At 38.0% G+C, this 16,312-nt stretch overlaps 1 protein-coding gene across 2 annotated transcripts in view; it reads left to right on the top strand.

Annotated features, from left to right (window-relative positions):
- Window positions 1-16,312, top strand: part of LOC124171419 (Down syndrome cell adhesion molecule-like protein Dscam2) — a 578,614-nt gene that overhangs the window by 540,729 nt on the left and 21,573 nt on the right. For both annotated transcript variants that reach the window (XM_046550593.1, XM_046550594.1), the window contains exons 20-24: window positions 1,886-2,041; window positions 3,551-3,844; window positions 5,224-5,493; window positions 7,299-7,757; window positions 10,015-10,158. In XM_046550593.1, coding sequence (XP_046406549.1) covers window positions 1,886-2,041; window positions 3,551-3,844; window positions 5,224-5,493; window positions 7,299-7,757; window positions 10,015-10,158 — 1,323 coding nt within the window. The remainder of the gene's footprint in view (window positions 1-1,885; window positions 2,042-3,550; window positions 3,845-5,223; window positions 5,494-7,298; window positions 7,758-10,014; window positions 10,159-16,312) is intronic.

The raw sequence follows: 16,312 nt of genomic DNA, 5'->3' as shown, positions 1-16,312 counted from the left end.
CTGTTCTCTGGCCTAATTGTATCTCATAACCTCTCCCTTTCCCCCTCGAAGTCAAAATACGAGGGAGGTTTTTTTCAGCGTCCGATTGGTCATGAAAAGAAGGCGAAGTGCATTACAAATCATTTCATTGCTAAATTTTGAGCACAATTATGATGTCCTTTCGACATAATCACCTCGGCGATTGAGGAATTGGTCGTGCCTGTGAGCAAGCTTTACTATACCTTCTTCATAGGATGTTGCCGCCATTTTTGATGACTTTGAGAGAGTTTTGCCATTGTTCTGAAGCTAATCGTCCGTTTGACAAGCTTCTTTCCTAGCCACATCTCCATTTTAGTTTAAGGATGGAAGTCACACGGTACTAGGTTAGCATTCCATGGCAGGTGATCGAAAACATCACATTGAAATTGCTGAAGGAGCGGTTGGGCTGCATCAGCGCTGAGAACACGGGTGTTGTCATGGATCAGAACACTTCCAGAAGTCAGGATGTCTCTTCTTTTGTTTTGAATAGGAATGGACGTGATTTTTCACACTGGTACATACTCTAGCCACATTGTATTTAAAAAATTCTCTTTTATCGGTATTAAGGTCAAGGCATGTGAATGCCGAAGGCATTTAGCGAGTTTTCTGGCAATCTCTTCGCAGTGCACAATTGGTGGGAGAATCAGTTAAGGCAGTGTAGTTGATGAGGTTGCTACTAACCTTAAACTAACAACTTAATGTCAGAAATGACTTGAGGGTGTGGTACGGAGGACGCGCAATTGCCCTATCTGCGCAGTACTCGTCTGTCGCTTGTATGGTGGTTTTGCTGAGCGATCGGAGGTTGTAAAAAAACCTCCCTCGTACTTCATTGTCTCCTTAGTTGCATGACGATGAGTGGCACAAAGCGTGTTTGGACATAACTGAAGAGGGTCAAAAGGCTTTTAGGAATGAGAAGTTGCGCAACTCCAATGCCTGAGGGAGATACTTCCTGAGTAGACTCCGGTATGGGTTCCTCATGAAAGATTAACAATTTTCTCGTCATCGAGAGGCGTAAGCCTTGCTTCCGTTGAAAACAATAACTTTGACTTTTTGGCCGAGGCTAAATTTACAAATTAAAAATAATAACCAGCCTCTACGTTTTCTTGCATATAATTTGGCCTGCTACCGACTAAATTATTCCAAATTCCTAAACTTATGAGTTGTAGCATTTTTTATATTAGTCATTTTATATGTATGCTGTTTTCTTACCCTTTTTTAATTTTATCACTGCCAAAAGTGTATTTTCTACAAAAATTCCCAATTGTTCGTCGTAAGCTATTATCCAATAACTCAAGATCTGGAGTATTTTTTCTCCACTTTTCCGTTAAATGTTTAATAAATAATCGAATATCAGTTGGTTTAACAAATTATTTTCTTATCATCATACTCAGCTCATTATTTTCTATCTGAAAGTAGAAAACATGATAATATAGTCGGTTAAAACTAAACATATTTGGTTGGTAATTCCGAATTACATACCACAGACTTACTATTAATACTTAAGGTGTACTCTTGTTTCCATTCATTAAAAGGATAGTGAAAGTTATATAAGGGGAAGGACATATTGATGGATAATTAATATTTATGTGTAATAGCATGGTTTCATGGATAGCAAATTCATTGATAAATCATGACTGTACGGCATGAATATTTGCGGAACATTATCGCTTTTTTTCGTTGGCTAGCCATGTCTACTTTAGTTTGATTTAATTTTTAATAGTATAAAACTAGCATCTTATAAAAAAAATATAAAAAAATCTTCAAAATAAATACATTACATCACGTTGACCTTAAGAGATTAAATTACATTTTCCTGGTTTGTGGTTGAATAATAACATTTATGCCTGATGTTTTGGATTCCTTTCAGGGTTCATGGAGTCCGAAATCAAGGAGACATCTGAACACTTAACAACTATTCACGGCTTGCAGAAATACGCCAACTACTCGGTGCGGATCGCTGCATTCACTGGCGCCGGCGTTGGAGCTTATAGCGAGCCGATTTTTTGCCTGACGGCGGAAGATGGTAAGACATTTAAGAATGCAGTGTTACCAGTGTTTTTTTACTTGATTTAATTAAACAGCTTTGAGATGATAAAAAACCTTTCAAGGAAATATAAGAATTATACATTTGATTCGATTTTAAAAACTTGTGGTACAATGTTTTAGCCGTGATGTGTTTAACAACTTTGTTGAAGTAGACTGACTCCAACTAAGTGTATCTCTTCACATTTCATTCCCTGAAGTTAACTAATGACTCGCATATGACCTCTACATGCAGTCATTTTCACAAATAACCTCGCAGTACGCGATATAAAAGTTGTTTCATCCTATGATTCAAAGTATATCAAGCCGAGACAGTTAATAGGTGTTATATTTAGAGATTTCAAAACCAAATATTGAATTGGAATACTTAGACGATAGCGACATGGAAACATTGACTCTTGCTTCAATGACCAACTAAGTCATAAAATACAGAAATATGATCGTTCTGCCTATTTTTACTTCAAATTGCCGAAAAGAGGAAAACTATTATGCTCACGACATATACCGACTCCGCAAGGCCTAATTATTCTCAGTCAAGTATTTGAGAGTTCTTTTCCGAAGATAAATCAATATATCATTACACTTGATTGGAAAACGTGCGAAATTCAATCGACGGTACGTGCCCGCACAAAGCATGAGACCGTTCGGGTATCGACAAATGTTTTCTTGGATTATAATTAGGAACCAAACAATTTGAATTCGACCAAAGATATGCGATTCAAACATTATAGCAAATAGATCAAGATTAACTTTATATAAACGTTGCTTTCTCTACATGAGGCCAAAGATATTTAATTTACTGCCCGATGAAATTAAACAAATCAAATTCTCAAATAAAATGCCAAGACTTACCAAATACAGGTTTTTTTCTGGTGAAATTATTGAACATTTATTTTGATGTTAGTTCATTAACAACCCTTATGTCTTAGTGTCTGTTTTATTTTTTGGCAAATATTTTTATTTTTTTAAACGTTTATTGAATCTGATCTTACGACCTTGAAAACCAATTAAACCTCTCCTTTGTAATTATCAGCTTTACGCATTCAACCATGTGCTATTCAAGAATGAAAAAGCTGAATGGGGATGAAGTTAGTCTAGTGTAATTCTTGAGTGTCTCGCTGATTGCTAACTATGTAATTAATGAATACCCACAGAGCTCAATATCCTTACTAAATGATATCAGGTTTACCATAGGTAAATCACTGATCTCCATGGGCTCCAAAAATGGTGAGCCATGGTGTCTGTCACAATTCTTCATAATGGCGGGACAATTGCATAGTAGAGGTTGTTCCCGCCTCTACGTCACATCATCTGCATCTGTCCGAATCAGTGATTTCCATGAAATGCTAATGTCTCATTACATGGGAAATTGTAGTGAGTAGGCCTACTTTCGTCCTAATTTGACATGAATTTATAAGGAAAAGTAACTAGTTGTCCGTAAGACAGAATGTGGCATACCTTAATCGTGTATGCAATCGTCTTCTTGCAGTGCCGGGGCCGCCGTCAGGCATTCGCGTGGCCCTTTCAGCCCCCTACTCGGCCATCGTGAGCTGGTCGCCGCCCGACGAGGCCCACGGTCAGCTCATTCGCTACCAGTTGTACGAGCGCGAGGTTCGCAGGGGCTCTGGGGACCCGACCCGGCGCAGCTTCCTCGCCTCGCAGACGCAGGCCACCATCGGGCCGCTCCGTGAGCACTCCTCCTACGAGTTCTGGGTGACAGCGGCGACGCGAGTCGGAGAGGGGCCCAGCACCAAGGTGGTCTCTATCTCGCCCAACTCGCGCGGTAAGTTGGACCCGACCCTCTGCGGCTTCGAGGACGTGGTGGACAGTGGCGGAAGAATCGGGGGAGGAGGGAGGGGGGCTAAGAGGGCTATTTAATTCCTCTGTCATGCTATCATGAATGAATGACGTCTACTTATCTTCGTATGTATAAATTTAGTCTTATACTTGTTTGTTCTTTGTTGTTGCGTTTAAATGTATTCAGTTCTACTTATCTTTGATCATAGTTTTCCAGAAAAATAAATTTAGTATCGTTTACTATTAAGTTTGCCTGGATAATTTTCCACTTTCATACTGCAGCATCACCACTAGTTTCAATAAACACATTTTATTGTTTTAGTTCATTTTGAATTCATTCAAACCTGATATAAAAGTTGAATAGTCCCCCCTCTCTTGGGTCGAAACACACTCCAGATAAAATCGAAATTTTTGAAGGTTGTCACCTTGTACAAAAGTATTTATTTATATTTTCCTATACACCTACCAAATTGAACGTATTAAAATACAAATTATCTTTAAACTTAGGGCCTATTTTACACGCTTTTGGCATGTTAAACCCCAGTGGCATATCCAGAGATGGGCTGGGTACGGCTATAGGTTTATAGAGATAGCCTTGGGTATGCAATGTATGTATACTAGATAGATTGGTAATTTTGTTCGTATCCCCCACTACTGCTGGGAAATTAACTCCCATTTAGCCTTCCCCCTTTTCGCTATCCTGGATCCACCACTGGAAGATGCCTTCTTCGGGCAGATGTCATTTCTTGCTGAAGTGCCTTGTAGCACCGTCCATGTTTCATGACCTGCACTGTCCTCTTTTCTTTGTTTTCTGAGGCCAGAGCCTGATTTATGTCAAATTTAATGTAGTATCAAGGTTAATGTAGAGGAGCAATTCCATCATCTCCGACCAAATTATTTGAAAATTTCCACTTTCATACAGCATTGCATTACAGTTTGAGATCACTTCGAAATCATTTATACTTGTTACCATGATAGAATTGAGATATTTTTCGTTTATTTTGCTAAAAAGAACTCTGGTCATTTAATTAAGATTTACCGTTGACTAATAGCTACCAATTCAGTTGGAGTAGAGAGGTTTAAAGCTTAAAAACGACGCAACTGCATATCGATAAATATAATGAAATATTCAGTGGCTTATAAGTTAAAATTCATGTTAATATTTCTACCTCAGTTCTTCTTATCTTTGTTCATAATTTGCCAGGAAAATATATTTCCTATGATTTAATATTGACTGTAACATGATTGGATGTAATTGCATAGCATTATAGTTATTTCACGTTAGTAACGGATTTCTACCATGCTACGCGTCGTGTCTTCAGCACAACAGACTGTTTATATATTGTACTCTGTTTCTTGTTCCAGTTCCAGCGTCCATTCTGTCATTTGGCAAGGTGCACGCTCTCCCTTGGAGGAGCAATGCTCTATTGCCTTGTCACTTCGTCGGCATTCCCCGTCCGGAGCTTCACTGGACTCATGACCAGAGTCCAGTGTCGTTCAGCCAGCGAATGCGCCTCATGGACAATGGTACCTTGAGCATCCACGAAATCCAGAAGCAAGATCACGGGAACTACACCTGCCACGTGAAGAATGTGCATAACACTGAGAGGATTGTGCACGTCCTGAAAGTGCTTGGTAGGTATCGTTATTGCTCTGCAGGAGCAATGCTATTTGTTTAATAATGGCTAGTAGTAGAAATGAAAATTGCCAATGTGTATATTCAATTTATCATTGATTCTCCAAAAGATTCCCCAAAAATTCAGCCTTAAGTGAAATTTAGAAGCTTCCACCCTCACTGATTAACGATAAGCTAAAATTCTCCTCAGGGTCTTGCTTGTGATTTAGACTAATGGAGTGAAAGAGTATTTATCAAGGTCTCAAGAATTTATTCCACACTACCGTCCTTTTAGCTTTCATTCCTAGCACTGGTCTTGCTTACCGTCAATGTTAGCATTGGGAGATGAGTTAAAAAATGCTGGTTGTTGATTTTTTAATCGCCGAAATTGGGGTATCGGGGGATAAATCACGGAGATGAGTTGAAAGAAAGCAATACGTTGAACATTGAATATGTACTCGCTGTTTTTCGGTCCAAGGGGGCGTGGCCTGACCTACATTTCCATCCATATTCTTGCCTCAATCCATTCCTATGACCTGATCCTTGTGCTTATTCAATTTTCCTTGATGCCAAAAATAATAATTTTCATCCCACCACGGTTTGCTTCATTTCTATATCATATGTTGTGTCTCTAAAACTTCTTATATAATTGAAAAGCACATGTATTTTTTAACCTTTATGTACCAGCTCATATGCATTTGGAACAGGATTTAAACAGAGGAAAACTTACGTTAATGTTGGCAGCATGATTAATGAAGCACTTTATTCTTGCGACCTAAGATTTTGACACTAGAGCGCGGAATATGAAATATTTTCCCATCTTGTACACATTTTACCCCATATTTCATAATATATATGAAGATATTTAGATTATATATAAAGATTAGATATTCTATTGTTCTCAATGTTAATTTTTCATTCAAGTAGTAATAGATAACTTCTTGAAAAACATAAAAAAGCGGAATTGTTGTTATTTGTTGAATACCGGTAAACTTTATTTCGAGTACCTAACATTCAAGGAGTGACACCATCTGCTATCATTGTTAAATTTTTGCATTATATTGTCATCATCATTAGTCAACAATCCTACGATTGATTTGACGCATCTTTCCATTCCTCTCTCCTATCCAATTGTCTTTTCATATCGACATATTTTTTTCTCTTTCACATCCGTTATAACCTATCTTATGTTACTCATTCGGGGCCGTCCCTTGCCCTCCTTCCCTTCCACTTGTCCTTCTACGGCTGTTTTCATCAGGCCATCATGTCTCATAATGTGGCCAGCTAAGTTGTCTTGCCTTCCTGTTAATGTGTTCAGGATACTTCTCTTTTCTCCCACTCTTCTCAACACTTCCTCATTACTTACTAGGTCGATCCATTTTCCATCCATCATTTTTCGGTAGCACCTCATTTCGAATGCTTCCACTCTGGACTTCTCTGCTGCTGTCAAAGTCCAAGCCTCGCTTCCACAAAAAACATACTCCATCTGTAACATCTGATGATTTGTTTCCTTACTTTCATTATACATTCTCTCTCAGCTGCAAGAAAATTCTCCTTTTTGTAGAAGGCCCTCTTTGCCTGCGCTATTCTACGCTATTCTGTCTCCTCTGTGACTGCTACGTCGTCAAAAAATTGCAATATACTTGTTCTTTCTCCATGAATATTGACACCCAAAGCCTCTTCCTGATAAATGTGCACTAAAAAAATAATTTTCACTATGACTGTAAGCGATCCACTTTATACTCATAATTCTTCGGTGGCACCACATTTTGAATGATTCGCAATTGAATAACTCGCTCTTTTCACTCGTATTTTTTCCACGCAGTGCCACCGCCCGCCCCGCGACTCGAAGTGCTCTCCGTGGGCGCGAACAACGTGACGCTGCAGTGGGGCTGGGGGCCGGGGGTGGGTGCGGCCGAGGCGGCGGCTGACGCGGGCGGACCCATCCTCGGCTACGTGCTCAGCTACAAGCGGGAGCACGGCGACTGGAAGGACGTGCGCCTGGGACGCCGGGACATGCGCCACACGCTCACTGATCTGCCGTGCGGCACGCTGCACTTCGTGCACATCTCTGCGTACAACCGCGTGGGCATGGGTGACTCGAGCCCGGCGACGGCGGTGCACACGCGCGGAGAGAGGCCCACGGCGCCCGCGGCCGCCGGCGACGCACTCCAGTCCAACTCCCACTCGATCACGGTGCACTTGAACCGGTGGAAAGATGGCGACTGCCCCATGCGGCCAATCCTCGTGGAGAAGCAGCCCGAGGGAAAGGGATGGGTCACAGGTGAGGTTTTGGCAACAAATGCGTAACCACGAATATAACATTAGGGTAAGTCCGACGCTAGAATTGTTAACGCTTGGCGTGCATTTAGATCAAATTTAAAAATCACCACTCGGGGCGCTACCAGTCATACATATTCACTTTTTACGAGGGTAATATAGGGCAGTAATACATAGCTCGACCAATAAATCATATGAACCACATATTCAAAGCGTGCAAGACTATTGTAAATTAAAAAATACCACTTCCACCACGATTTATGGTGAAAGTAACATTGAGCGAGATACAGCTGCCTAGGGGTGCCATCGAATAAAAAACTGCATCAGACCACCGGCTAAGCGTTACATCTCTTGCCGTTTCGCTCGCGCCATGACGGTCGCCTCGTAGTGAGCTGAAATCGAAAAAAGCTGTCCAAAAATCAAAATATCGACTTTTCATTTCGCACCGGGAATATTATATCATCATTTAAGAAAGTTTAGGGCATGTAAAACTGAAGTTAATTTTTTTCAAAATAAATTTTTTAAATTTTACAGCTCGCCAAAAATCAATAAAAATCTAAGAAACTTTGAGTGCGCGATTTTTACGAAAATTTTCAATGTTTGTCCCCAGAGCAATGGAGTATTATTAATACTTCGGAATTTTTTATGGATGTTTGATGAAAGTGCTACACTTTTAATGAATTGAAAGCGCGCTATTGTTATTATCAATCGTTTTGTATTAACGTAATTATTTGTTTAAAATATAACCATTTTTCATTCATTTTTACCAAAAGCAAGGATAAAAGTAGTTACCACCGCTTGACGCTCCTGAGATATTTATACCATAAGTTTGACTAAATTTTTCATTACTGGATGGAAGAGAAAAACTTTGCTCCAACTTGCACCCCTCCGATTTTTTTGTGGTAAAGCAAAATGATGTCGGGCGGTTGTCGCGCCCCTTGACCCGTAACACACGGGGAAGGCACTCGGGAACGCGTGACATGCCTCGGAGTCCGTTTGAGGGACTGGATTTTCCCAAATATTGAGTGCATTGAATCACTTATTATTTGCGGCGCCTTTATGGCATTTACCTTCTTCTCACGGTTTTACCCTTGGGTCTTTGTGCGGAAGCCTTGTGTGAACGACAATAAATCTAATGTTTCACGCGCTTCCCAAGTCTTTGTCCTTGAAGGCCACCCCTTTATGCACACAGATTTGTTATTTTAATATGGATGCATGAAAATTTTTCTATTCTAAAAATTACTTTTTCTCAAAATGTGTCATCTATGCGATTGGCTCGGTCACTTCAAGCCGAGTGCTCATAATCAGACACCTTCAATACCTTGTTGAAATTTGTGCCTAAGGACGTTCACAGTGTAGCATCCAAGTTATAAATACAACAAAAGTAACTCGCTATCAGCTGAAATTTCAGATAAATTCTAATAGTTCCTTCAGTGATATGATAAAATGTATGTAAATCATTTGATTCCCATAAATACTCTAATGAAGGCAATAGGAAGTTGAAATTAAAAATGGGCTAAAGTTGATATTCATTGTAAATGTCTTTAAATATAGTGGAAGTGGTAATAGTATTTTCACTTCAAGGAAATAACTTTGCCAATTCATTGGGTTTTCCTAGTCATCAGTGTAGATGTTATGATTGCGTGAGTTGGTAAACTATTAGTAATCGACAATCCTAATAGAGCGCCATGTACCCACTTCTTCCAGGCATTTCGGAGGACCTAATTACCCACTTCTCAGTAATTTTGAGAGCCGTATCCAATCATCTAATAAGGCCTACAAGCCATCGACAATTTAGGTTAAAACATACATTTTTATTCCCACTTTTCGCATCTACCAAAATTCTAATTATATCCATTAATAGTAAAGGTACAAGTATAAAACTTAAAACTTATGTGAATTAATCATGATGGATTAAATTGCTACTTTTAGACTGAATCTTCAGTAAATATATTGTGATTTATATAAAAAAGTTGAAAAAGTGTTCCGTGGTACAATACTTTCCCCTAATCTATCAGGAATTTAGGTAATACTACCAATAATGGTGTATTTACTTAGAGAATACATTTGAAATTAGATCATTGTAGATTTATTATGATTTAACGGATATTATTTTATTACTAGTTAAGTCCCAAGTTTTATGCGAGTTTCATATTGAATTAGGGCATATTACCGACCTACGTCAACCACATGACTCCATATGACGAGCCACTTACTGATGACTGATTCAGCTATCCATCATGCCTCGGTTTTTCTTGCAGCTATTGCAGAGGCTACGCCAGGGGACACGTACACGCTCTTTGGATTGGAATCTGGAACCTTGCACAACGTCCGCATCACCGCACAAAACAATAGGGGAACCACTGTCAGCACCTACAAGATTTACACGCAGTCATTGACTGAAGGTAAGGAACCCTCTGCTTGTATTGCATGGGAATAATATAATATAAATTCATAAGAGCAAACGTTTTTGCACGTGGTTAGGTTATGTCTCATGCCTCAACGAATCCATATTTACGAGTTTAATCATTTCTCATACATTTGCATTTTGAATCCCCATTTTTGCGTAGGGCAGAGTTCAAGTAATAGATGAGCTCATGTTTGAAATCCAAAATGTCAGAAAAATTTGGTGAAACCATAAATCAGTGAACTCACTAACCTCTGCCTCCTCATCGAGTGCTTGGACACTTGAACGTCCTATATCCGCATGGATACGGTGCTATTTAAAAGAATTCATGGAAGTTGTATGAAAACAATATTGCATTTTCAATTTCTTCAGTCTATACTCAAGTGAAAGGTAAGATACCGTAATAGTGCAAGGTGTTACGTTCAATTTTGTTTCGTCGCAAATATTTAGAAAATAAGGGAACATTTTCCAGTGACTAAGTTAGGGTAACTATGGGCTATTTAAGACTAAATTTGAGTTGTATGTTTTCATTGTCAAGGGTTGCGTCACTGTCATGTCAACATAAAAGGAACAAAACTACAACTGAATTCATTATATGCCTTTTATTTTCTCCAGGTTTTTGTCGTATCAATATTTTCACTCCCCAAAGAGTTTATAGTTAACATTTTTCACTTCTATCCTCTGGATCTAATATCAAGAATATAAAAAAATAAAATGAAAAAGAACTGCACCTGCTGCATGGATATTCTTGTTCATTATGCATAGTAGTTACATATATAGTAAAATTTCCAATAATATTTAAATATTATATCGTGAAAGTCATCTATTATTCCTAAATACAAGCGACTTATCAAAAATATTTTACAGATATCTCATTACAAACATTTTCCCCTGAAACTTACCTTCTAACCGACATTATCATTACATTTTATTCTTTAGTAACATTTACAACTATTAAATGCTTCCTATTACAACGCTTTTTTTTGTTATTAACCTTTTATCCCTATATAATTCATCTGCAATAACTCGCTAATGAGGGATTTAGTATTTGAAAACTCAGCATGATTCCTTGAAGTCATGCAACTTTGCTTACACGTGAACATCGCGGGCCGCATACACTCGTGAATGGCAAGTTGCATACACGCAAGGTGGCGATCACCGCAGCACAGGCTTTTATATAATTTCATCAGCTGTAATTAATTAGCTCCTTTGCTGTTGAATAATATAATTTTTCATTAACATTTAGTATTTGCACCGGGGAGCTGAAGTGGGTGTGAAAATATAGGTTGTTCTTTGACCGCGTGATCCAATCAAGACCATCAAAATAAGAAATTGGTTGCGTCATGAGATGGAACTTACTTACTGGAACCCATCAGATTCATGTGCATCTGATCACTGAACAGGAGAGTCATCAGTTTCCTCACTCTAAACTTAGATTCATAGATCCTAGGAGGAATAACTCTATACCTTATTTTATTACAGGAGTTGAGCAGTCTTTTAGTTAGTCACTTTACTCCACCGGTCGTCGGCTTAGTCCAGAAACTTAAGCATGCAATAACCAGTTCAAATGTAGAGGATGAAGTTTTCATCCGTAAACTAATAAAAGGTAATATTGGTGCGATTCATTAAAAACCACCTCAATATGGATTGCGTTTCTAATTGCTGGAGACCCTGAAGCTACGGTGTATGCTTGGATTTTTTAAATCAGGAATCATAGCACTAAAACCATCATAGCATTGGAGCCATCTGTGTCTGATTGATACGCTCATATAAGAAGGGAAATGCCAAATGAATGAATTCAAAGAATTATTTATTTCTCATTTTATAATTTTTTGGTTATATACGAGCACTCTAAACTTACAATTACTTAAAATTAAGTACTCTTTCTATTTAACTGAAAAATACCGAGATAAAACCCACTACTACTACTAATAATAATAATAATAATAATAATAATTTATTACCCCTACATTTTGTTTTTTACATCTTAATACAATGAAAAAAAGAAGGAGCTTTAGGTGGTCTCCAAGGTCATAGGACCAGAATTGAGCCACCATCAAGTAACAAAATGTATGCCAATAAGCATATTAATGCAGTAAATGATACATTAGTGTTTTATGTAAATGACATCAAAATAAATCTTCAACTATTTCTTGCGAGAAGAGCCAGTCTTTAGCACGTCTCAACATGACATTTTTGGTTTTATTTTTTTCAATTCCAGCGGGCAGTAAATGAAATAATTTTGGCCCCAAGTAAATAAAACAGCGTTTATATAAAGTTAACTTGGGTCTATTTGCAACTATAAATGACACATTCCTTAAGTTATATTTATATTTGTCACTTACACTCGGCATATTTCCACTTCTGGCAAATAAACAATTTAAGCACTTTGAATAAATACAAATGCCTTAGTCAAACTACTGGCTTACTGAAGTGGCTTGCAGGTTTGTATGTAGACGTATGATTATTTGCAGGCTTTTGCGGATGCGCATTCCCGTTACTATAGCATTCCATGGGTTCGTCTCCTTGTTTTCCGCGTCACGGCTGAGTGGCAGAGGCCCAAAAATTCAAAGGATTTCGCTCGCTATCCGCTCAATATCACTCCTCCCGCCTCTTCCGCGATTGCTGAACAATTTAGCGACGCGGTTCGCATTCGACCTTTTGTCCCGGTGAGCGAGGATGCGAATTGAATGGGACGGTGGCTACCCCAAGCAGCGACCACGCCTGCCCTGACGTGAGCAGAAACATTCTGCCGCACCTGTGTGGGGGGGGAACCTTTTCATGCTTCAGTTTCACGCCCGTTTACACGAGTGGATCGTCGAATGCATTTCGCGTGCTGCGGAAAATAATATAAAAAAGTTTCCTCTTTCCACAGTTCCCACACGTAGTCAACACACGAGTGCCTCCAGCCCGTACTGAAAGATTGAGCCCGTGTTTTTAGTAATTAATAGTTAGCTGACAATATCCCCTGCTCGAGAGGAGGATCGCAAAAAATTACGTGCAGCGTGGAGTGTTTTTTACATCGAAAAATGCTGGAAATATGCGTGAATAGGCTTATTTTGTGCGGAGAAAAATATTCTCGACATTTTTCTTTTTCCTGTCCCGGAATTCATTGGCCTGGCACTTCGATTCACAATGGGTCAACAGCCGTTATGATGTGTGACTATACTGTTCGACTCTTTGCCATAAAGAACTGGAATACAAAGCAGGCGTAAGCCAGATTGAGTACAGAGGAAATGCTAGGAAACTCGAATAGCTTCCGTTTACTTGCTTCCTTTACTTGCGATTACGAGCAACATTGCAGGAGTTTTCTGCATTACAAAAAATTGCAAAAAAGCTTTTATGAATCGTGTGTAAAATGAAACCTCGAGAGGGTTAAGTACATTGTTGAAGAATTCCTCGCCTGTGCAAATTACCATACACAAAACCCGTTGTGATATCTAGCTACTGCAATGCTGATCTGCTTGGTTTATCCTATTTAGTCTGAATGTATCGTCCTTAAATCATAAATTTGGTGATACATAACTGTCTTACGCTTATTGTGAAGCATTTGGAGGAAAATTTGAGCTTTTCTCCTTTCGCTTATTCGTTAGCGTATCGCTATTTAGCAGAAAGTTTTATGTTAAGGCTGTTAAAGCTATGTTCGCTTATTGTAAATAATATTCAAATAGATAATAATAGTGACTCCGCTTTCTTTTACTTTCATAATTCAGTCTTGTACAAATTACCAACACCTGTTATACCAACTTTATTGTATGATCGATGTATATCTTTGATTATTTTTTTCCGTTTCTGCATTAAAAACTAAAATGAAGATTCTAAATGAGTTTTTTCTCCAGATATATTATTGCTTATAAAACATTTCTATCCGTTATTTCTAACACCTGTTATGCCAAATTTATTGTATGATCAATGTATTTCTTTGATTGTTTTTTCCGTTTCTGCATTAAAAACTAAAATGAAGTTTCTAAATGAGTTTTTTCTCCAGATTTATTATTGCTTATAAAAAATTTCTATTCGTTATTGCTTGCCAATATTATATCCGTTGTTGCTTGCTTTTAGCAACTCCTGAAGCTTGCTTACTTTTACCGCCAAGCATATCACTAAAAGATTGTTCATCTTAATGTCTCCGTAGTATAGTTTTGCGAAATTTCACAATTTTTGGCAGATCTATATAGAATACGTCAATTTCAAATATAGGTTTACTTAATGAATAGCTGAAACTGCGGAAAATCATTCCACTTGTAGCCTATGGTATATAATTGTGAGCGTTTTATATCGTAAAACCATAGTAACTTTAAAATTTCGCCTATCTAATGCAGTCATATTGAAGTTCCCGCTTTATTTCACTTAGTTGCTCTGTGATTATTACGGCTTTCGTGAAATATGTGTCCAATGCTTTTTCCCTGGCGCCATAGAGATTCAAGATGAAATTGGCCGCCGGCCAGGAGAGCAGGGAACATCTGCTCTCTACGGCATTATTTCATTTATTTTCAATTTCTCCCCGTTATTCGATTTTTAATTGAGCTTTCTTTTGGACTTGCTCATAAAAAGTGAGTTATCTTTTCAAGAATTGCTATTTTTCCAGTTCATGACGCCCCAGTTTTTAGGCGGTGCAGTTCACTTTAACGAGTACCGTTGTGCAACTTTTTGATTCTAAATTAAGTTCAAGTATGGTCTCTCTTTCCCAATTCCTTCACATTCCGTTCAAATGCATTAGGTGAATTTTTCATATATTTAGATATGAAATTTTATTTTATAAACAAATATAATGAAATTTATTACCATTCTGGATTTATGCGTCAGATTTATTTCCCATTTAATCTAACAACTTTGGCTAAAATTGTTTTAAAAAATGTATATTACTCTGGCCTAAAACTGTAAAATCTTCTCAGACCATAAGTTACCTTCACTTCTGCTACTTAATTTGATCTTCATGTCGCTTGTAGTATCGAATCCATTTCCAAAACAGTAATTATTTATGTAGCTGAATGCGTTTAAAGTAGTTAAAGTTAGTAGCTAATATGACATTTACAAAAACTCTAAGGCGAGTATGCGAGCAATTACTCCGCAATTGCAAACAATCATTTGATGTTGATATTTTTTAAATTATTGCAAAATTTCAGCCCAGTTAAATAGATCATTTTTAAGTCACTTTTATATTCTGAAATATCAAGCACATATTAAACGATGGCTATCGCTTTCATACCAGTCACTTAGTTTTCTCTTTCTCTTAAGATAAGAATGTTTAAAATGATGACTCAAGTGCAGCTGCAATAACGATTTAACCACAGAGATGAAATTGGGAGGCACTAGTTGTTGGCAGTATGGCTCGACAAGTGTTCGGCAGTATGGCTTAAAAAAGTTGATAAAAGGAAAGTAGGCTTGCCTTACGAGTACTTAGTGTTCCTTGTAGTGTTAACTTGAAGTTATTTTGCCGTCGTATTTTGTAGTGCTGCATGAAGTTATTTTGCCGTCGTAATTTAGACAGACGTGAGCACACCACGATTACAGATAGTGAATTTAAATTTTTACTACGTATAATAATTTAATTTCTAACGCACATTTTTCTCCTGACACTAACACATCTTCGCTAGAACGCTGATATGTAGTTGAATGCGTTTTAACTAAGTAGTTATCATGATTCTTAGACTTTTTCTAGAAGATATTATGTTTTCATTTATAAGAGCTCTCTGGCGAGTATACTACAAGCTGTAATTTAGCCATCTTTCCTTTTGTAGAGCTATGGCCATCTTTATAACCACCATTCAATGCTCATTGTATGATTGATTCTTTCACAAGGAATTTGGATGTGAGTTCTTAAACACTGCCGTTAGCTTTACAATGATTCCCGTACACAGGCTCGTATGCCAACAAACATCGCGTTTGTATGGTGGTTCACAAGATGGCCAAAGTGCAAGGCAAGTGGCTTCAATTCCTCTCCAGCTAAAAACATTAAAAATTCAAATTATGCTTTAATAAAATATTCCCATCTACAATAAGTTTTTCACTGTCATAATAGTGCAGCATCTTTTTTATTCGTAATCTTGGAAAGGGCTAATGGTTTTGATAGTTGATATCACTGGATGTGTATTTTGGTCAAAAAAGGGAACAACATTGCCGTCATGTTACAGTCAGTTCCTCTTAAAAAA

Source organism: Ischnura elegans, chromosome X, assembly GCF_921293095.1.
Source record: "Ischnura elegans chromosome X, ioIscEleg1.1, whole genome shotgun sequence".
NCBI lineage: Eukaryota > Metazoa > Arthropoda > Insecta > Odonata > Coenagrionidae > Ischnura > Ischnura elegans.
This window is presented reverse-complemented; position numbering and strand designations above follow the sequence as displayed.